This window comes from Choloepus didactylus, chromosome 3 (assembly GCF_015220235.1).
Source record: "Choloepus didactylus isolate mChoDid1 chromosome 3, mChoDid1.pri, whole genome shotgun sequence".
Taxonomy (NCBI): Eukaryota; Metazoa; Chordata; class Mammalia; order Pilosa; family Megalonychidae; genus Choloepus; species Choloepus didactylus.
Genome location: NC_051309.1, coordinates 140177984 through 140202141, shown reverse-complemented (window position 1 = coordinate 140202141; position 24158 = coordinate 140177984). Strand labels below are relative to the sequence as shown.

The 24158-nt window shown below is 36.5% G+C and overlaps 1 protein-coding gene across 7 annotated transcripts in view; it reads right to left on the bottom strand.

Moving 5' to 3' along the window:
* ABHD18 (abhydrolase domain containing 18) overlaps positions 1-24158 on the bottom strand; it is a 99720-nt gene that overhangs the window by 24406 nt on the left and 51156 nt on the right. For all 7 annotated transcript variants that reach the window (XM_037830634.1, XM_037830633.1, XM_037830631.1 and 4 more), the window contains 6 exons: positions 18020-18098; positions 17828-17912; positions 16239-16266; positions 9055-9193; positions 6585-6674; positions 5824-5925 (listed from right to left, as the gene is read on the bottom strand). In XM_037830634.1, the coding sequence (XP_037686562.1) occupies positions 5824-5925; positions 6585-6674; positions 9055-9193; positions 16239-16266; positions 17828-17912; positions 18020-18098 (523 nt within the window). The remainder of the gene's footprint in view (positions 1-5823; positions 5926-6584; positions 6675-9054; positions 9194-16238; positions 16267-17827; positions 17913-18019; positions 18099-24158) is intronic.

Genomic DNA, 24158 nt, shown 5'->3' with positions numbered 1-24158 from the left:
TATAAAATAGGCTTTTATTTTACAACCAAATAAAAAAAAAGAGAATATGTCAAAATTTAACTGAGGTCTAAGAGAAATGATTTATGCCTTATTGCTAAATATTTCTTAGTAAACAATAAAGGGTATAATTTAGTCTGTATCATGTTTTCATTGCCAAAGTTTTTAAATCCATGTTCTGCCTTAACCTTAGAACTTCCAGAAGTCTTATGAGAGTTTATCCTGGCAGCAGTGTAATTCCAAGCACAAGAGAACATACAGTTCCTCAGGTTGAATTAAGAATTGACAATTATCAAGGAAAAACTATTGCATATTAAAGTCTAAAAAGTATGTTCTAAATTTATGGACTTGTAAAAACAACATAATTTAAACAAAAATGAACTCTGTAAAATACTAAAAGCAAAGCCAAAAGAAAAATGGCTTCCTGGGTAAATATATTTGAAATTCACACAATAAAAGGCTAATCACTTTAATTTATAGAGAGCTAGAAGTGAATAATCTTAAAAAAAAAAACAACAGCAGCACAACAGAAAAACAAGTAAAGGATATGCACATAAGGTTTACAGAAAATGAAATACAGTCACTCTTAAACTTATGAAAAGATGCTCAAGTTCATTAAGTTAAAAAAAAAAAACTAGACCATTTTTCACTATCAGGTTTAAAAAAACTTATAAGCTTGACAACACACTAAATTGGTGAACTTAAGGGGTAAGAGTAATTTATTCCTACTGATAGTGTAAACAAACACAACTAGAATTAGAAAAAGTCTATGCACATTACCAATGAAGGTACCGAGCTAGGTTTGACCCAGCAATAGCATTTCTAGGAATTTACGTTTGTAAAATGAGGTATGTACGAAGTTACTCATTGCAGCAGTGTGTTAATAGTGAAACCCAAGAAACAACGTAAGTGCCTACCAACAGGGTAATGGTTAATAAACTATGGTACATCCCTATATATAATAAACTACTATGCAGCAGGAAAAAGGATAAGGAAACTTTTGTTTTAGTCCGTAACAATTTTAAGAAAAGGGAAGAGAAAAAAAAAGTACACATTTTTACTGGTTTGTTTATGGACCAGAAAAAACCCTGAAATATTAAACAATAATGTAGTGGATTATCTGTTGAGGGGGATAGAAGCTAGGCAAATAAGGAACACGGATAGGAATCTCTTCACTACATATCTTTTTTTTTTTTTAATTGAGATTGTTCACATACCATACAATTATCCAAAGATCCAAAGTGTACAATCAATTGCCCCTGGTACCATCATACAGCTGTGCATCCATCACAGCAATTAATTTTTTTCAATTATTAGATTTTCATTACTCCAGAAAAGAAATAAAGACAAAAAAAGGAAACTCAAATCCTCCCATACCCCTAACCATCACCCCTCCATTATTGACTCATAGTATTGGTATAGTACATTTGTTACTGTTGATGGAAAGAACATTAAAATACTAGCAACTGTAGTATATAGTTTGCAATAGGTATATTTTTTCCCTATATGCCCCTCTATTGTTAACTTCTGGTTATAGTGTTATACATTTGTTCTGGTTCATGAAAGAAATTCCAAATATTTGTACAGTTAATTCGGACACTGTCCACCACAAGATTCACTGTTTTATACATTCCCATCTTTTAACCTCCAACTTTCCTTCTGGTGACATAAGTGACTCTGAGTTTCCCCTTTCCACCACATTCACTCACCTTTCAGCATGCTTAGTTATTCTCACAACGTGCTACCCTCACCTCTATTTATTTCCAAACATATAAGTTCAACCTAGTTGAACATTCTGCTCATAATAAGCAACCACTCTCCATTCTTTAGCTTCACTCTAGATCCTGGTAACTTATATACTGCCAAGAATTCCATACCCGTCGCTTATGCTACCCTCTTATATTCATTTAGCTTTGGTATATTGCCTCTGTTATATTAAAGAAAGCATAATACAGTGTTTCTATTAATTATAGTTCCTAGTTTACATTGATTGTATTTTTCCCCCAATACCTCCCTATTTTTAACACTTTGCAAGGTTGACACTCATTTGTTCTCCCCCATGAAAAACCGTATTTGTACATTTTATCACAATTGTTGAGCATTCTAGGTTTCACTAAGTTATACAGTCCCAGTCTTTATCTTTCCTCTTTCCTTCTGGTGTCCCACATGCTCCTAACCTTCCTCTTTCAACGATATTCACAGTCATCTTTGTTCAGTGTACTTACATTACTGTGCTACCATCACCCAAAGTTGTGTTCCAAACCTCTCACTCCTATCTTTTCCTATCTGTCTGTAGTGCTCCCTCCAGTACTTCCTGTAGAGCAGATATTTTGTTCACAAACTCTGTCATTGTCTATTTGTCAGAAAATATTTTGAACTCTCCCTCATATCTGAAGGATACTTTTGCTGGGCATAGGATTCTTGGTTGGCAGTTTTTCTCTTTCGGTATCTTAAATATTTATCACACCACTTCCTTCTTGTCCCCATGGTTTCTGCTGAGAAATCTGCACATAGTCTTATCAAGCTTTCTTTGTGTGTGATAGATCACTTTTCTCTTGCTGCTTTCAGGATTTTCTTTGTCTTTGACGTTTGATAATCTGATTATTAAATGTCTTGGTGTAGGCCTATTCAGATCTATTCTGTTTGGGGTACGCTGTACTTCTTGGATCTGTAATTTTATGTCTTTCATAAGAGATGGGAAATTTTCATTGATTATTTCCTCTATTATTGCTTCTGCCCCCTTTCCCTTCTCTTCTCCTTCTGGGACACCCATGACACAAAAATTCATGTGTTTCATGTTGCCATTAAATTCCCTGAGACACTGCTCATATTTTTCCATTCTTTTCCCTATCTGTTCTTTTGTGTGTAGGCTTTCAGGTCTCTTGTTCTCCAGTTCATGGATGTTTTCTTCTGCCTCTTGAGATCTGCTGTTGTATATCTCCATCGTATCTTTCATGTCTTGTGTTGTACCTTTCATTTTCATAGATTCTGCCAGTTTTTTTTTTCAAACTTTCGATTTCTACCTTATGTACACCCAGTGTTTTCTTTACAGACTTCATCTCTTTTGCCATATCTTCCCTAAACTTTTTTAATTGATTTAGCATTAGTTGTTTCAATTCCTGTATCTCAATTGTAAGTTTGTTCCTTTGGGTTATAACTTCGTTTTTCTTAGTGTAGGCTGTAGTTTTCTGTTGTCTAGGCATCTGGTTTCCTTGGTTATCCCAATCAGGTTTTCCCAGACCAGAAAAGGCTCAGGTCCCAGAAGGAGGAAATATTCAGTATCCGGTTTCCCTAAGGGGTGCGTCTTAGAAGACTGACAGACCCATTGAGGCCTCAAGCTGCTATGCTCTTCCTAGCCTGCTGTGCAGGCGGCGCCTGTCAGTCTCTAGCTCCTGACAGGTGTAAGAGGTGTGGCCCGCGGTTGTTTTCTCCAGGCTCTGGGATCTGGTTCTGAATGGTAGGTGGGTAGTAGAGCTCGGCACTACCTTTTTGCTCTTATGGAAGACACACCCCCTAGGAAGTTTTCATTTCCATTTAAATAGTTTCTTTGTCTCTCTGACTATGCTATCTCCACCCTTATCTGGGTCAGAGCAGTATGAGCTGAAAATGGCTGAGGCTTTCTCCACTGAACCACTCATGTTGACAGAGAGAAAAAGGGACAGAAATACCCCTTTCAAGGTCAGTTCATGGCCCCCAGTTTCACCCATTGGCCAGAGATAGCACCCAGTTCTCTGGGCTCCCAGTCCCAAGACAGAGAAGTCCTGTCTCTTCAAGGTTAGTCACCACTAAAAACCTCTTGTCTGCTTGTTGGGGATTTGCAGCTTGCATTGAGCAGTCCACATTTGCCAATTAAAACCCCAGCTGGAGCTGGACTGAGGTATGTTCACTTGTTCAGAGAGTGCTGCTACCACAGCAAGTCTTTGCCATTTGGGCTGTCATGGGGGAAGGGGGCTCGCAGCTTGGATCCACAGTTGCTACTCACAGATTCCATGCTGCGATCTCAGGCATTCTTTCCAATCCAGGTTGGTGCACGATGTGTGGACAGTCACAGTTGTCCCCCAGCAGTTATTCTAGATCATTTACTAGTTGTTCCTGGTTGTTTATTAGTGGCTCCAGGGGGACTAACTAACTTCCACTCCCCCTCTATGCCTCCATCTTCTTCCTTCTCCACTACGTATCTTTTTATACTTTTTGACATTTAAACTATATGACCACGGTATCTAAATTAAAATCAAAGAATTAAAAATAGATTGAAGGAAAAATAAAAAGCACAACAGTTTGGTTACCAGAACAAATCACTAGCGCCATCCAGACCACAGAAATATAAAAGAGAAAGTAGTTTAGGAACATTTAGAAATGCAAGATAAATGAATCCTAGAATTACTCAGAGTGGTACACCAACAAATTTAACTTCTTTTTATTGGGATAATACAGTTTCTAAAACAAACAAAAAAAAAAGGGAAACAACCTTGACATTTATTGAATATTCATTACTGTGAAATGGTTCTAATTGAGACAAAAAGATCCTGTACACAACTACCAAGAGTCAGAGGCACAGTATAGGGAGTGCCATGTAAGACTATATCACCATTTCGGATAACCAAAATTTATGAATATCCTTTAAAGTTTTCTCATAAGATTTCAAATATAGGTACCTTCCTGTTTGTATGCATATTGGAAAACACGGGGAAGTCATGACCTTGCAGGTAAAGCTATTTTGTAATAAAGTTCTTAGGCAAATAATTAACAACCCTTTGAGTTTATGCAAGATAGTCTTTTTTTCACAAAAGTGAGGTTCACAGTGATGAAATTACAAAGAAAAAATCCTCACTGATAGAAATATTCCTTTTGTTTCTGAGACTTCTCAAGATTCTCAGTAACTTTCAACACTGAAAGTAAAAAATTTTCAAAGTGACAATTTTATAATGTTATTTTCAAAAGAACTAGTCTTCTTTGGAAAGTAATAGGGAACCAATTCATTATCTTGAAAACTGGTAAATTAAGGGAAAGAATCAAGCATTTAGCCATATATGTTTCTTGTATGAACCGAACCACTAGGTAATGAAATAAATGATGAAGAAAATGCCTGTTTATAAAAGTATTAAAACTAATGAATGAAAAAGAAATGATAGAATTAGATTATCCACAGTTTGCAACCCACAATGAATTAATAGATATAGACATTAAGCATCAATGGAGGCTTAAATCACAAAAAAGAGACAAACAGATACTATATGTTTTCTATAGTCTTGCAAAGAAATCAAAACTGAGTCTAATCAAGCCTCTAGATCCAGTTGGCAATTTGAAGGCAATATGCAGGATGGAGAAACATGCTAAACTATTCCATGAGAATGCAATCAGCAAAACCTAGACTGTGAGAAACTTTACAGGTCAAATATCCTAAATTCTTTAACAGATGAGGAAAAGAAAGGGATGGAAAGGGAACCTGTGGATAATAAAATTATTTTAAAAAACCACAAGGAAGTAATTACTGTAAAAATCAGGATAATGATTACTAATGAAGGTGGAGGAGGAACTTTTGATTAGAACACATGGAAGGGATTTCTGAGCTGGGTGGTCAAGTTCTAATTTTTTGACTTAGGTGGTAATTACAAGTGTTCTTGCCTTTTAATAAATGAATTAAGCCATACATTTGCTTTGCCTGATTTTCTACATCTGCATCTATATTTATTTTATTTGTATCTGTGTTTATTTTAAAATGAAGATCTTTAAAAAAAACAGTGTGAACAGCTGCTCTTTAAAAATCTGAACCTTTAAACACAATAAACTTTCCCCCCATATTATGCAGAAATTAAAAATACTTACTCCACAATATTCAAGCATGTGAATAATTTCTTCTTCATAAACTGTCTGTGTATAATACTGTTTTTCCAGCTCCCTCCAATTAATTGATTTACTCAGTACACCCTGAAATAATTAAGATCAAATCACATCATGAAATATTTTGTCAAATTTTTTTAATCGTGATTACTGTGCAGAAAAAAGTTAATATAGAAGGCATGAGGCTGATTATCCTTAGGAAGGTGTTAGAGACCTTGACAGGTAAATAATTCCTTACACTGATAGAAAATTTTCCTAAATAATTTTGAGTGGCTCACAAAGCCTAAATTATTTGTACAAACAATGTGGTCTCTGACCACCTGCTTTGCATCTGGAAGTCTAGAAGTTTGCCACATATTATGCAAAAGGTGCCTACGTGACCAAACCCTGATAAAAACCCTGCACTCCCAGGCTCAGGTGAGCTTCCCTGGTAGACAGCACTTTGCATGTGCTGTCACAATTTGTTACTGGAAGAATTAAGCACGTCATGTATGACTCAATTGGGAGAGGACTCTTGGAAGCTTGTGCCTGATTTCCTCTGGATTTTGCCTCATATGCCCTTTCCTTTTGTTGATTTTGTTTTGTATCCTTTTGCTGTAATAAATCTTAGCTGTGAGTACAACTATTTGCTGAGTCATGTCATTCCTTCTACCAAATTACCAAACCTGGGAGTGGTTTTGGAGACCCCCAAAACAATTACCTTTAATTATATACAGCTGCCTAAATATTAACTGCAAGTATATTACCGTAGTGAAGACCCCAGATGCCGTGGACCAAGACAGACATGGAATCAATGGCATGGGCTTAGGCCAGTTGGATACTGCTAAGGAAGCCATCTGCAATATAATAACAAAGTCAGTTTAGAGAGCTTCTATTTAAAGTCCATAGTCATTAAAATTGAAAAAAATTTAATACCAGTATTAAGAAATACTGTGTTGGGGCTGGTGCAATAAGACATAAAATGCAAAGTTTCTAAACACACCCGAGACGATCTAGCAGCTTCCCCAAACTCCCAAAATCATAAATTCAGCATGACATATAATTTTCCCCTTAGAAAGCAATAAAGAATGGAAAATATTAAAGTGATCCCTCAGCACCTTTCACTGAGAGCTACTTTCTATTGGGTAAGTACAGAGCAAATGAGCTCAGATATAGATGCTGGGCAGCAGGCTAAACATACTTATTACCTAAGTGACTTGCTTAGGTACAGGAAAACAACAACGATAATACCTTAAACTTCTGAAGTTGACTGGTGGATGCGAAGAATTTGGAGAACTACAGAGAATATTATATAATTGATATAAAAAGTAATGTATTGTGTAACTTTAGAGGAGGAAAGTTAATTTTGGCTGGAGGAATCAGAGAAGGCATCATAAAATGGCTTAGTCTTTTAGGGGGAATGAAAGATGGGAGCTTTGTCTTACATCTAAAGATGATCGTATGATCAAAGGCAAGATGGCAGAAAGCAGAGGGTCAGGTAGAGAAATAGCCAGTATACTTCAGTTTGGTCAACAGGGCATATGTGGTCAATGAAGGCGGGAGAAGATAGGTAGGGCTGGAAAGATTGATTAGGATCAAATTACAGACCCCTTAGTTCTAAAGATAATGGGGAATTAATAAAGAGGTCTTAACAAAGGAGTGGCATGACCAAAAAAGTGATTTACGGAAGTTAAAAAGATAAATGTACAGGATTGATGAAGAGAGGGTGAAATTGGAAGTAAAGAGAGTAGTCCAGGTGGAAATTATAAAGAACTGACATAGGTCATTACAGTGTCATGTTGAATTATGTACCCAGAAAACAACATGTTTTTAATCTTAATCCATTCATGTGGGTGTGAACTCATTGTAAATAGGAACTTCAGATGATGTTATTTTTAGTTAAGGTGTGGCCCAACTGAATAAGGTTGGGTCTAAATCCTATTACTGGAGACTTTATGAAGAGAAAGCCACATGGAGAAACAGAAGCTGGAAGTCAATGGAACCTCAAAGACAAAAGAGAGGACATCATCATGTGACAGGAAAGCCAAGGAACCCAAGGATTCTTGTCCAGCCAGAATGCTACTGACCCCAGCAGGAAGCAAGCCTTCTAGCCTCCAAAACTGTGAGCCAATAAATTGCTAGCTATCTTGATCAATTTAATAGCAAAATAAGGCATTTATATTAGAGACTTAAGAAGTTAAGTTTTACTAAGCTTTTAGAATATTAAATCCAATATGAAGTATAACTATAAATAACAATTTCTCTGTATATCATATAAAACACTAGTATCATTACTTAATAAATGGAAATTTAGAATGTTTCTGCTCCCTACTTTCCTACTTTCACTAATACTAAAAAATAACTCTATACCTGTACTGGTTTGAATCAATTATGTCTCCCACAAAAGACATGTTCTTTAATATGAGCTTGTGGAGGCAGACTTACCAGTCTTTTGATTAGAGTGGGATGTTTGATTAGATTGTTTCCATGGAGATGTGACCTTCCCAACTGTAGGTGAGACCATTTGATTATTATTTCCATGGAGATATGACCCTGCCTATTATGGGTGAGTCTTAATTAGATCACCAGAGCCCTTTAAGAGAGCTTACAGAGAGAAGGAACTCAGAGAAGCTGAGAGAGATATTTTGCAGAGAAGCTAAGATATGTAATCCAAACTTTGACCCTGAAAGAAGGTTAAGGGCCGACACAGACCCAGACTCTCAGAGACACTGGGAGATGCAGACAGAAGGATGTTTGTAAATGCTAAGCTAAGAGATGTAGCCCAGAGTTTGTCCCAGAGAAGCTAAGAAAGGATTCCAAGATGCTTAGAGAGAAATGCCCTAGGAGAACAAGCAGAGAGCTGAGAGAAGCTAAGAGAGACAGAAGCCCAGAGACATTTTGGAGAAAGCCATTTTTAAACACCATCCAGGAGCAAAGGATCAGCAGATGCCAGCCATGTGCCTTCCCAGCTGACAGGTGTTCCGGACACCATTGGCTTTACTTCATTGAAGGTATCCTCTTGTTTATGCCTTAGTTTGGACACTTTTATGGCCTTTGCACTGTAAATTTGTAACCTAATAAATCCCCTTTATAAAAGCCAATCCATTTCTGGTATTTTGCATAACAGCAGCTTTAGGACACTGGAACAATACCTAAGGTGAATTTTACAATAATCAGATTTTCTATATCTTATCAATATAATCACAGTTAAATTTAAGTTTAAATGAAAAGGCTTACGTGTCCTCCCATGGATATTCCTGTCATTCCTAGAGGTCCATAACCTTCCCTTTCTAGCCAATGCAAGAGCGCTGCGGATTCTAAAACAAGTGCTCCTCCCATCACAAAAAGGTCAGACACATTTTTTAAGCTGGACCTTCTAGCCTCAAAAAACAAAATAGAGAACAACTTATTTTACATATTACATTAAAATTTTTTTTTAAATCAAATGCTTTATTTCCACATAGCAAATGCAAAAAACTCTCAAACACTTAGCAATACAATTAACACAGTTATGAAGTCAATTACACACTACTCAAAGCCCCAAAAGGTCAGTCAGCTTAATGTTCCAAACATTTCCAGACAGTTTTTCAAAACTACCTTTGGTTTTTGGACAAATCAGTATGGAAGTCAATATACATTGAACACATTGAACAATATTTGCTTGTATTAAAGGTGTCCAACAATTTTAACATACACTGGCAAGCTGGAGTATGATGATTTGAAGTCATACACTGAAATATATACATAGGTTTTGCCCCGAGCTCCTGCACTGAGGAGCCAGGGCCATGAAAGGGGAAAAAAAGGCCAGTCCAGGTTGTGGCATTTCTTATTTTGTAACAGAGGTATGAGTTTAACATTAATACTGTCAAGTCATTAAGCTTCATGTTCCAAGTAGTCTCTTGCTGAGGCTTGAGATGGGCACAAATGGTGAGTAAGATGAAGTCAAAGAAGAATTCTGAGCAAAAAAGATCCTAAAGACGCTCAAAGAGGGTAGGAAAGAGCAAGCTATAGTTTCCCAGTACATAATACATTTGAATACATGCAATTTTTTTTTTTTTTTAGAATTTTGAGGTAGAGTTTTTAACCTCATAATTATTAGCAAGTACATTGAGAAAAACTTTGATTTCATTGCCTACAACTCATTACAAAATTCTGCATTCAGCACTCCCAGATCACTTCACAATCCTACATTTCAATTTAGTTTTCATTTATAAGTTAGGCAAAACTCTGAAATCATGGTTGAATTCTGTGAAGCATTCTTGTTAGATGTTTTCCCCAGTCTAATATTCCTGAGGTGAACTCCAGCTGAATACATTTTGATTTGATTTTAGGGTAGACATTTCCTCAGTATGGGAAATTAAGCATTGATGAATAAATTGAAAGCTACCAAAGACTTTTCTTCAATCCATATATATACAGAGAATAATGTATAAAATGTGAAACTATATGTATATTCACACATGGCTCTGTAATTTAAGGATTTCACACATTTCTTCATTCAGTAATAATTACTTCAATATAATACATGCAAATTTAAAATAGGCAGCCAGACTTCATGCTTTTCTTCTAAGGACCAGACCACGTAAAATAATGGAACAAACTGATGTAGGGTGATGAGAACATTGTTCTATATATTTAATCACCTAAAATTTTTTTTTTAAATGTGTATCTGTTCAATAACATAATCTTTGTTGAATTTCAACCATTTAAATATCTATTTTGAAGTCGGAAAAAGAAAGAATATCTTATTTATTTGATATCGTATAAAAACTGTTAAAACATTTAAGGGAAAATAATATTTCTATTCTGCTAGCTTTTAGTGAAATTATCACTATTGATAAAAGGAAAAACAAATCTATAGATCTCCTCCTTAGGAATCACTGCAATAGAACTCAAAGCATAAAATTAAAAGAATAAAAGCAATGTAAAATAGTTTATTTAACATAATAGGCTCATGTATTACTGAAATCTTAAAGATGATTGCTTAGTTTCACAAAATAAGCCAATTTACAAATGTAGTAAAATATTTGAAAAATAAGTTTTTATATAAGTACATGTTTTAATTATTTTAAATAAAGGCCAATTCAACTGGAGTTTCTTTTAGAACTAATTTATTTTACATAAAAGTACATTTTCTTGTAAGAAGTAAACATATCTTTTTAGATCCCAGAATTATCCTTATTTAGTGATAAAAAAAATGAGTTTATTACTTAGTGAAAAAATACTGACCAAACTCAAATCTATTTTTCAAAATTTAATTCATTTAAAGACATACAAACATAACCAGCTACCAGATGAAACCCTGTTCAAGTGTTCAACAATGGATTTTATTATCGATTACTAGCTACATATAACAACTATTATGGGTAAAGAACCAGGTGCCATAAGGAATGCCTAGTTGTGAAAAACAGAATCCTGACCCCCAAGAAGCTTATGTCCACTGTCCTGCCAAGTTCTTCTCAGAACTACAAGTCCAGGACGCATGGTTATGGTACTGTTAACCTTGATCAAACAGATCACACTCACACTTGATCAGAAAACTGCCCATTTTTCCTTATCTTTGTTTTCTATCCTCAAGCCAGTTTTCTATTTGTGACTACATATTCCCCTGACTATATATTTGGCCTGGTATGGAAGTCTAGAAATCTCCGATCCATCCCAGTTTGCTCTTCTACAGAGAACATTACTGATGTGAGGCTCTTGGACAGTAGATATTTATGCTAGATCCAGTCTTAAATTGTTTAACCACTTTTGATGAAAAGAAACAAAAAGTGGCTTAAAAAAAAAAGAGAGAGAGAGAGAGAGAAATAGTATATGGTTTAAATTGCAAGCCATTTGTTACTTATGATGAATTATTGGGAAAAAAAGCAAACAAATGCACTGGAACATTATATTTCTTAAGTACATAGTATATAGGATATTTTATAAATGTTATCTATAATTCCCTCAACAATTCTGCACAGAAGAAATTATACAGTATTCCCATTTCAAAAATGAGGTAACTGATACTCAGAGAAGCCAAGGCTATACAATTAATACATGACAAGTTAAAATTCCAAGTATATCTGTATAACTCCGAAGTCAGTCTTTCTATTCAACTCATGTTGCCTCTCACTACAACTCAGCAAACTCTTTTTGGCTTTTAAGTATCTATGGATAGGGTAAAAATTGACACACCTAGTTCTGAATTCAGGGCTGGGTTCCAGAATGAGAATTCTTTTACTCAATGCATGGATTTTAATATGTCACAAGGTTTCACAAAGTTCATTCTCAACTATACAGGTTCATTCTAGACTGTTTTCCATAGCATATAGGTTAGCCTCCACTTCACCCCACTACATTTATACCTCTTTCATGTTATGCCCATGTAGAACATGTGACTTCCAAATTTACATCTTCAGCACTTTCCAGCTCCCCACTGGGACTTCTCCACTTGTAAGTCTAACAAACATCACCAAATTAACATGTCCAAAACTTCTGATTTTCTACCCACAATATACCATTTGTGAACAAGTCTTAACATTTCAATTCCAAAGTATATCCCAAATCTGTTAGAAATTCTCCCCATCTCCACTGGTACCAGACCCTCATTAAAGTCATCATTATCTTATTCCTTTATTATGCAATGGCTTTCTATCTGGTTTCTTCACGGTTATTCTTGCCCAGGGAAGCCAAAACATGCTTTTAAAAATATAAATCAGATCACTCCCTTTCTTAAAATCCTCCAGAGAGGCGGGGCAAGATGGCGGACTGGTGAGCTGTATGTTTTAGTTACTCCTCCAGGAAAGTAGGTAGAAAGCCAGGAACTGTGTGGACTGGACACCACAGAGCAATCTGACTTTGGGCATACTTCATACAACACTCATGAAAACGTGGAACTGCTGAGATCAGCGAAATCTGTAAGTTTTTGCGGCCAGGGGACCCGCGCCCCTCCCTGCCAGGCTCAGTCCCGGGGGAGGAGGGGCTGTCAGCTCCGGGAAGGAGAAGGGAGAACTGCAGTGGCAGCCCTTATCGGAAACTCATTCTACTGATCCAAACTCCAACCATAGATAGACTGAGACCAGACACCAGAGAATCTGAGAGCAGCCAGCCCAGCAGAGAGGAGACAGGCATAGAAAAAAAACAACACGAAAAACTCCAAAATAAAAGCGGAGGATTTTTGGAGTTCTGGTGAACATAGAAAGGGGAAGGGCAGAGCTCAGGCCCTGAGGCGCATATGCAAATCCCGAAGAAAAGCTGATCTCTCTGCCCTGTGGACCTTTCCTTAATGGCCCTGATTGCTTTGTCTCTTAGCATTTCAATAACCCATTAGATCTCTGAGGAAGGCCCTTTTTTTTTTTTTAATCCTTTTTTCTTTTTCTAAAACAATTACTCTAAGAAGCCCAATACAGAAAGCTTCAAAGATTTGCAATTTGGGCAGGTCAAGTCAAGAGCAGAACTAAGAGAGCTCTGAGACAAAACGCAATAATCCAGGGGCTGAGAAAATTCACTAAACACCACAACTTCCCAAGAAAAGGGGGGTGTCCGCTCACAGCCATCATCCTGGTGGACAGGAAACACTCCTGCCCATCGCCAGTCCCATAGCCCAGAGCTGCCCCAGACAACCCAGTGTGACGGAAGTGCTTCAAATAACAGGCACACACCACAAAACTGGGCGTGGACATTAGCCTTCCCTGCAACCTCAGCTGATTGTCCCAGAGTTGGGAAGGTGGAGCAGTGTGAATTAACAAAGCCCCATTCAGTCATCATTTGAGCAGACTGGGAGCCTCCCTACACAGCCCAGCAGCCCAGAACTGCCCTGGGGGGATGGCACTCACCTGTGACATAGCACAGTCATCCCTCAACAGACGACCCGGGGAGCACAGCCTGGAAGAGGGGCCCACTTGCAAGTCTCAGGAGCCATACGCCAATACCAAGGACTTGTGGGTCAGTGGCAGAGACAAACTGTGGCAGGACTGAACTGAAGGATTAGACTATTGCAGCAGCTTTAAAACTCTAGGATCACCAGGGAGATTTGATTGTTAGAGCCACCCCCCTTCCCTGACTGCCCAGAAACACGCCCCATATACAGGGCAGGCAACATCAACTACACACGCAAGCTTGGTACACCAATTGGACCCCACAAGACTCACTCCCCCACTCACCAAAAAGGCTAAACAGGGGAGAACTGGCTTGTGGAGAACAGGTGGCTCGTGGACGCCACCTGCTGGTTAGTTAGAGAAAGTGTACTCCACGAAGCTGTAGATCTGATAAATTAGAGATAAGGACTTCAATTGGTCTACAAATCCTAAAAGAACCCTATCAAGTTCAGCAAATGCCACGAGGCCAAAAACAACAGAAAATTATAAAGCATATGAAAAAAACAGACGATATGGATAACCCAAGCCCAAGCACCCAAATCAAAAGACCAGAAGAGACACAGCACCTAGAGCAGCTACTCAAAGAACTAAAGATGAACAATGAGACCATAGTACGGGATACAAAGGAAATCAAGAAGACCCTAGAAGAGCATAAAGAAGACATTGCAAGACTAAATAAAAAAATGGATGATCTTATGGAAATTAAAGAAACTGTTGACCAAATTAAAAAGATTCTGGGCACTCATAGTACAAGACTAGAGGAAGCTGAACAACGAATCAGTGACCTGGAAGATGACAGAATGGAAAATGAAAGCATAAAAGAAAGAATGGGGAAAAAAATTGAAAAAATCGAAATGGACCTCAGGGATATGATAGATAATATGAAACGTCCAAATATAAGACTCATTGGTGTCCCAGAAGGGGAAGAAAAGGGTAAAGGTCTAGGAAGAGTATTCAAAGAAATTTCTGGGGAAAACTTCCCAAATCTAAACAACATAAATACACAAATCATAAATGCTCAGCGAACTCCAAATAGAATAAATCCAAATAAACCCACTCCGAGACATATACTGATCACACTGTCAAACACAGAAGAGAAGGAGCAAGTTCTGAAAGCAGCAAGAGAAAAACAATTCACCACATACAAAGGAAACAGCATAAGACTAAGTAGTGACTACTCAGCAGCCACCATGGAGGCAAGAAGGCAGTGGCACGATATATTTAAAATTCTGAGTGAGAAAAATTTCCAGCCAAGAATATTTTATCCAGCAAAGCTCTCCTTCAAATTTGAGGGAGAGCTTAAATTTTTCACAGACAAATGCTGAGAGAATTTGCTAACAAGAGACCTGCCCTACTGGAGATACTAAAGGGAGCCCTACAGACAGAGAAACAAAGACAGGACAGAGAGACGTGGAGAAAGGTTCAGTACTAAAGAGATTCGGTCTGGGTACAATACAGGATATTAATAGACAGAGGGGAAAAATATGACAAACATAAACCAAAGGATAAGATGGCTGATTCAAGAAATGCCTTCATGGTTATAACGCTGAATGTAAATGGATTAAACTCCCCAATTAAAAGATATAGATTCGCAGAATGGATCAAAAAAAATGAACCATCAATATGTTGCATACAAGAGACTCATCTTAGACACAGGGACACAAAGAAAATCCTCCAGAGACCTCCCACTGCACCTACAGTAAAATCCAAAGAATGGTGGCCTTTCATAATCTGGTCCTTGGCTGCTGCCTCTCTAACTTCATCTTGTATTACTTTCTCCCCCTGGTGTTTATGTCAGCTTTTCGTTTGCTGTTCCTTCTCTGTGACTGATCTTCATCCAGGTCTTCACCTGCAATGGCTCTTCCTAATCACATCATGTCCTCATGTCTAGTACTGCTGCTGCCCCACATCCACATTACTCTCTATCCCATTTCCTTGCTTTGTTTTCTTCACAGCATTGAGAATTATCTGAAATTATGTTTTATATATATATATATTTTTTACTTTTTATTTTTAAAATTTATATCTATTTCCCATACTACAATATAAGCTCTGTGAGAGAGAAGACCTTGTCTTATTTGTTGCTCTATTCCTAGTGTCTGGAATATTCAAATTTTATTGAATGAACCCAAACTAAACATAACATAGAGCTTGTGGAAATGCAAAAAACCTGCCTTCAAATTTCATAAAGAAAACTATGTGTTCAGATTTTCTATACCATGCATTGCAAGAATAAAAATACTAAAGTATTCAACTTTACAAAGCAAGTAAAATGTACTTTTTAAAAAGAAAAGCTTTTATCATTTCTTGAAGTTTCACAAATGAAGTATATCTAAGTCAGTCCATTAAAATTTATTACTGCGTCTCCTTGTCAGACATTAAAATGCAAAGATATTAAAATAAAAACTTAAGCCAACATTTTTACTAGTTTTATGAGTGTTTTTTTCCCCAACAACACTTAGATATTAAACTTAAAATGCATAACTGAAGGATACCAAAAATTTTACTGTTGCTGAAAATTCAATATAAGGACTACAAAAATGAAGGTGATACTATACTTACACTTGATCTTTGGGTTTCCTGCAGCCATGTAAGAATATGGGTCAAAGAGAAAGTTTTAAAAAATTAAATATATTCTGTGTCTTAAAAAAACGTTCTTTAGCAAAGTAGCTAAATTTGAAGACTCAGTTTAAATACTGAAATAACTACTTTCTAGTTATCTCAACTAGGTTGTTTAGAAATTCTCAGTTTTCTCAACTTATTCTTTTTTACAAGAGTTTTATTGAGATATAATCACATGCCATATAATTTAAAGTGCACAATTAAGTAATGTTTAAAGAGAACAATTAAATGTTTTTAGTATATTCACAGGGTTGTGCAACCTTCAATTTCATTTTTAGATTGAGTTTATTGGTTTGCTTTCATAATTTACATAATAATGTTTATTATAGAAAATCTGGAAAAAACAGAAAAGCAGATAGAAACAAAATCACTTAATCTACAGACAACTATATTAACATTTTGGTGTATTACTTTCAGTATTTTTTCTTAAGCACAGTTTTTATTTAGATCTTTTGTTTTTAGGTTTTGTTTTGTTTTTTTTTTTTTGCATACCAGTTATACCATAATTTTTATCCCATTTTCCACCATAAATACTTTTTATATATTGTTATAAACTTTTAAATAGTAACTAACAGTTAAAACATATTGAATGCTTACCAGTCACTAGTCTAAGCAGTTTTACGTATATAATCCTCTAAGCAACAACTTAACATGCTATTCCCAATTACCAATGAAAAAACTGAGGTGCAGAAAGATTAGGTCACATGTCCAAAAAGATCAGAGAAGTATCAAGTGGTAGGGCAATAAACACAATGCAAGTGATTGCAAAATATTCCAATATTGTGAACTACAGTTTACTTAACCATTTCTTTAACAATAGACAGTTAAGCAATTTCTAAAAAGCTATCTAAATATCCCTAAGTTTTCTTTTTTAGTATTTTATCGTAGAATAAATTTCCCAAAATCAAAATCACTCTGACAAAGGATATGAGACTTTTCCTAGGCTCTTGATGCATGTGGTAAAAATGCTTTTCCAAAGGTTGAACTGATTTTCACAGTCAGTAGTAAGAGTGCCCATTTCACAATAGCTTCATCAATGCTGTTTTATTTTTTTTTAATCTTTGCTGATTGTTACTTTAACTTTACATTTCTGTTATTACCAGCAAAGCTGAACATTTCTTTATCTGTGCATCAGTTTTGTTTCCTCTTCTGTGAATAGTCTGATGTCATCTTGAAAATTAAGTTAAGAACTGTTCTAAACCTCAACTGACACTGTAAAATGAATTTAAAACATGAGGGTTTCCTTAAAAATCAAATATTTGACTGATTAATATCAAAATCCAGCATAACTCTCACCAGAAATAGAAATACAATTTTTTTATGTACAGTACTTAGATTGTTTTTTAAAAAGGCATGAAACAATTTTTACTTCTCTCTGTTCTTGCTTCCTTGTGTATTTTTTTTGAAACTGATCACTAAATTCCTCGGTTTAGAAAACTTGGTTATTATCTATCCTTCCTTTTGATGACTAAATAAATAAATTAATTAATTAACATGAGAAAAGTTTTTTAGGTATCACAAAAGGATATAATAAGGATTTTCTAATAATAAAGAAGCCATTCGGGCTTCTTTAATCATAGGACGGGCCATTAGTGTCCGTCGCCTCCAGTAGTGCTAAAGAAACAAAAGATGACATACTTAAAGAATGTAACAACCACATCTTTTAATGAAACTATGTTAACAAATTATTTAGGGATTAAGGTGTTATAATAAAGTCTTACATGATCTCCTGTTCCAGCAAGATGAATACACACAGGCCTATATTTGCTGTTCCATTCTTTAGGTACAATAAATTGGAACCTATTTAAATAAAACACAGCAGTTAAATTCTCTTTAAACAGCTTTCAACACAATTTTTTAAAGTTTGTAATTAAATTATTTGGGAGAAAAGATCATTCAGAATTTGGACATTCATTTTATAACTGATTAAACTACTGTCTTCCCAGAGGCTACAAACATACTGCAAATTTGTTTTGCGTTAGAATATTAAAACATTCAACACAATATAATCATAGGATTTATTGTAATTACTCTTTACCTAATTCAACACCACAAATTTATAACTGCAAAATGAAATTTTCTTATTTTGTGGAGACATTAATGTATAAGATTACATTTAGGAAAAAAACAACTGTTTAGACTCTTCTTTTTATCTTTGCAGGAAAAATGTGGCTGTACATGACGTGGATGCATGAGTAAAATAGCTTATGCTTTCTTGTGTTTTGTTTTATTTTTAACTTGGGATTAGATGACAGGCTCTAAATTATTAAAATTTTGATACTGGAGGTTATGGTAGGTTGAATTATGTACCCAAGGGGAGGGGGGGAGGATATGTTCTTAATCTTAATCCGCACCTGTGAGTGTGAGCCCATTAGAAATAGGAATTTTTGATGTTGTATTTTTAGTTAAGGTGTGGCCCAACTGAATGAGGTTGGCTCCTAATCCTATTACTGGAGGCCTTTGAAGGAAAATCTACTTGGAGGAGCAGAAGCTGGAAGTCAATGGAACCCTGGAGAGAAAGGAGAAGCTGCTGCCATATACACTGCCGTATGATGGAAAAGCCAAGAACTCAAGAATTGCTAGCAGCCAGCCTCAATACCATGAACCAATAAATTCCCACTGTTTATCCAACCCATTGAATGGCATTTGTTTTAGCAGCTAGAAAAAAAGCCAAGGCCAACCCATGCCAGAAAAAATAAACAAGATAATTTTCTATCTTTTTCTTGTTGTAGTATCTTGGCTCTGTAATGTTTTTTTCTGTATGACACTTCTTTTAAATTTCCTTAGCAGTAGACATTTTAGAATTACTATAGCAGAATAGGGCTAAACAGCATTTTTAGGCAACATAAAACCTAAATTCTGAGCTCACTTTGCTTGGGCAGAGGAGACCATATCACTAGTTATCTTCTCTCAATAAACTGTTGAATAGAACATAGACATGTACATTTAGGATGGTCCTATAACTATTTCTGTTTTGTGCTCATGGGAACTAACTCAATTTACAATCTCTTAATCAGAACTAGCAATGTTAATACCTATTCTACATTTTGGATTCTCAACACTGTCCTCTTTCCTGACATCTTAAAGATTGGGGAGAAATGAAAACATTAAATTTTTTTTTCAATGGAAAGCTCGATATCTCTGCTATTACAGTAGCATTTTATTATGGTACTAACTGATCATTCATCTGTAGCAGTTCATTAATCCATCTGTCTGCCCAAATTATGCTATCTTCTCATAGAGTCTATTTCAATATCTCCAGTTGAATGGGTGGAGGCCATATGAATTCTGGGTCAGCTGATTGGGCCAAGGATAGACCAAAGAAGGGCAATGAGATTTGCTCTTTTTGTAATTTGGATTTGGGACAGACTCTAGTTAGATTCTGCTGAGCTTTTAGACACAGAGGATTTATGGAGGTGTGGTACTCACTTTTTGTCAACTGCATGAGAAACATAGAAAGCTAGTCTACCTACAGAGAAAATGACACAGACATAGGTCAGAAAGCAGTTAAGAGCACACAGGAAAGTGAGGTAGGGGAAGTAATTGCCATGGCTCTTAATGACTTCCCATTTCCAGCTTCCAAAATCTCTTGAAGTTCAGAAAGCACACAAGTTGACTGTTCACTTTTCCTTTTGCATATCTTTGGAGTGGTAAAAAAACAACAGCATTTAAAGGAGAAAAAAATCTAGATCACCTGTAAAAACCTATGTCAATTCCACATGTTTATGATTCTAAACAGTAAGAAATTGGCTGATAATAGTATAAATAGGATAGGAAACAACAAATGGATTTTAACTACATATTTTCAATGTGTTTTGGACAAAAGTGTTCATTTTTAATAACATAAGCAGCTATACATAAATTTACTGAATAAACATAAAATTTACTATGGTGGGTTTAAACACTCCCAGTTCAAGATCCACAGGAGTGTTTTAGCAGCTAGAAACGTCAGATATAGGACAAGGCTGCAGCAGAGGCAGCAGCTATTCCACTTCTTGGCATAGCCACAAGAGACTCCAAACTGAGAGTTTGGAGTGGAAGGTGAGGCAGAAATCAAGCCAACTAAATGAAGGGCTTATTTGCATTTGTCATGGTGTTATCCTCAGGATAAAACCAGAGGACTGTTCTCTAGAGAAAATGAACAAACTGCTTAGGCAAAGCTGGGGTTCCTAGCATGGGCATTTGTGTACTGAAATAAAATTCTCTTTATTCCAGTACTGGGCTAAAGGGGAGGATCCTTCCTGTTTGCTCTTCATCTATACACACTACAAGTGAAATCTGCCAGTTGTCACATGCCTGCTAGGTACTAAAAACCCAGAATCAGCATTGGCATTTGGGGGAAATAAAACTTCACCACATACCAAGGAAAACCAAGTCAACCATCCATATTAAGCAATCAAACTCCCCATTCATAAATATGAATGAGCAGTTAGGCCTTCCACATTTAAAGAAATCAGCAACAAAAAAGGGGAGGTGGTGGAGTTGGCAAGCATTAACAACTGCCTTGGAGGAAACACAGGTAAATCAGGAAAAAAAAAAAGAATTAAAAAAAAAAAAGTACTAAGCAGAAAGGCTAGAAGAAAAAGGTAAAAGAACTCACCCAGAGTGTTCAAAAAAACATCAGAGACAGAAATAGTAAGGAAAAAGGGAAAAGAGAATTAATCCAGAAGTTCCAACATCTAACAGGATCCCAGAATAAAACAACAGAGACAAGAGAAGGGAAGAAATAATCACAGAAATAATAAATGAAAATTTATCTGAACTGAAGACATCAGCCTACAAACTGAAAGCACCTTCTAAGTGCTAAGCACAAAGAATTAAAAAAAAAAAAAGTCAGCAATATTAAGCTGGAAGGATATACAAAAGATCACAGAAGTTTCTAGAGAGAAACAAGAAGTTATCTATAAAGATGCAAGAACCATACTGGCATCAAACATTTCCTCGGTAACAATGGATAATGGAAGAAAATTCACCAAGGCCTTCTAAATTCTGAAAGGATTTTAAATTATGCATCCTATAACTAACGATTAATTCAGTTTGAAAGAAAACAAAGTCATTTTAGACTCGTAAGAACTCTGAAAGTTTACTATCTACAGAACCTCACTGAAGGAATTAATTGTGGAGACTTCCGGGAAGATGACAGAGTAGGCGAGGTGAAAAAAACTAGAGGCTGGAGGACACCCAGGACTGCAGTTAACGGCCACAGAGGGTCCCCCACAGTATGTGGAGGGGACACAGACAAAAATGAAAGAGACAGAGACTGGAGAGACAGGGTTTTTTTTTTTGTTCTTTTTTTTGTTTTGGGCCAGGACTGCCTCTTGGTGATGGCAGCAGTGAGATGACCTCTGGGCAAGGGAGTGAGCAGCGGTTCTCATTTCTGTGCACCTACCTCGGCAGTTAGCTGGGGTGGTAATCCTCCAAAGCCAGATGGCCAGGAGCTCCCGTGAGGGAACCCTGGAGGCAACATTTGCTGTCACCCCACAGAACTTTGAGAGTGTACCCATGAGAGGCGGAGAAAGGAGAAGGTGCCATACCAGCGCCTCAGGAGCCCCTCCTACACTCCAGAAGCATGTAGGTGCATGGCAGGCAGGGAGCTGGGCACGTTTATCTACAGGGTGCCCTTCAGCAGACTCTGTGCCTAACTGCCAAGGGCCCACATGGCAGCCCAGGGCAGGCAGGCCACAGTGCACACGGAGAACCAGTGCACTGATTGGTCCCCAACCCATTTTGGACATCACCCAGCACACAGAAGTTCAGGGAAGACTGGCTTGAGAATGCCACCTGCTGGTAGGATTGGGAAACTGCACTCCAGCAAACTGTAGCTCTTTCAAATTATATATAAATGCTCAAATAATGCTGCATTTTCCAAAATAACCTTATCAAGACAAGCAAATGCCCTGAAGCCAAAAAAATCACAAAGCACTTGAAGAATCCAGAAGATATGAACAAGTGAAATGAACAAATTAAAAAGCTGGAAGAGACACAAAATTTGGGGCAGTTAATTAAAGAAATACAAACAAATCTCCAAAACAACTTCAATGAGATGCGTAAAGACATAAAGGAAATCAGGAAGACTCTAGAAGAGCAAAAAGAAGAATTTGAAAAAGTAAATTAAAAAAAAAATTGCAGATTCATGGAAATAAAGCACACTGTGAATAAAATTTAAAACAAACTAGAGATAAACAACAGCAGATTTGAAAAGGCAGAAGAAAGAATAGGTGAAATAGAAGACAGGCCAATAGAATATGAATGCACAAAAGAACAAATGGTGAAAAAAATCGAAAAATTTGAAACGGAGCTCAGAGAAATGATGGACAACATGAAGTGAACAAATGTAAGAATCACTGGTGTCCCTGAAGAGGAGAAGCGTAAAGAGCCAGGAAGAGTGTTTCAAGACATAGTTGGGGAAAACTTCTCAACCCTTCTAAACAACATAAATATGCAAATCAAAGATGCCCAGTGAACTCCAAATAGAATAAATCCAAATAAACCTACTCCGAGACATATACTGATTATATTCTCAAATACTGATGAGAAGGAGAAACTTCTGAAAGCGGGAAGAGACAGGTGATTTTCCACATACAAGAGAAACAAAATAAGACTAAGGAATGACTATTCAGCAGGCACCCTAGAGGTGATAAGGCAGTGTTTTGACAGGTTTAAGATTTTGAAAGAGAAAAATTGCAAGCCAAGAATTCTGTATCCAACAAAGCTCTCCTTCAAAATTGAGGGAGAGCTTAAAATTTTCACAGACAAACAAACGCTGAGAGAATTTGTTAACAAGAGACCTGCCCTGCAAGAAATACTAAAGAGAGCTCTACCAGCTGAGAAAAAAAGGAGACAGAAGCCCAGAGAAGGGCACAGAACTAAAGAATATTAGTAAGTGCAATTTAAAGGGGAAAAAAAAGGGAGCGAGGGAAAAAATAGATCTAACAACTAAAAAGCAAGGATATAAGATGGCTGGTTCAAGAACTCCCTTCACAGTAATAACTTTGAATGTGAATAGATTAAACTCTCCAATTAAAGATACAGACTGGTAGAATGGATTACAAAGTATTACCCATCAATATGCTGTTTACAAGAGACTCATCTTAGATCATGTGACACAAACAGACTGAAAGTGAAAGGATGGAAAAAATATTCTACACAAGCTGCAACAAAAAGAAAGCTGGTGTAGCAATACTGGTATTGGACAAAATAGACTTTAAATGCAAAGATGTCACAAGAGACAAAGAAGGACACTATATATCAATAAAAGGGACAATTCACCAAGAAGAAATAACAATCATAAATGTTTATACACCCCATCAAAGAGCTCCAAAATACATGAGACAAGCATTGGCTAAACTGAAGGGAGCAATAGGCATGTATACAATAATAGTGGGAGATTTCAATACATCACTCTTTTCTATACATAGAACAACCAGACAGAGGACAATAAGGAAACTGAGAAACTAAACAATATGATAAATGAATTAGACTTAACAGACTTATATAGATTGCTACATCCCAAAGTACCAGGATATACATTCTTCTCTAGTGCCCATGAATGCTCTCCAGGATAGATCATATGCTGGGGCACAAAACAAGTCTTAATAAATTTAAAAGACTGAAATTATTCAAAGCACAAGCTCTGACCATAATGTAATACAACTAGAAATCAATAACCACCAAAGAACCAGATCATTCACAAATATATGGAAGTTAAACAACACACTCCTAAATGACCAGTGGGTCAAAGAAGAAATTGCAAGAGAAATAGTTAACTATCTAGAGACGAATGAAAACAGGAACACAACATACCAAAACCTGTGGGATACAGCGAAGGTGGTGCTGAGAGGGAAATTTATAGCTCTAAAT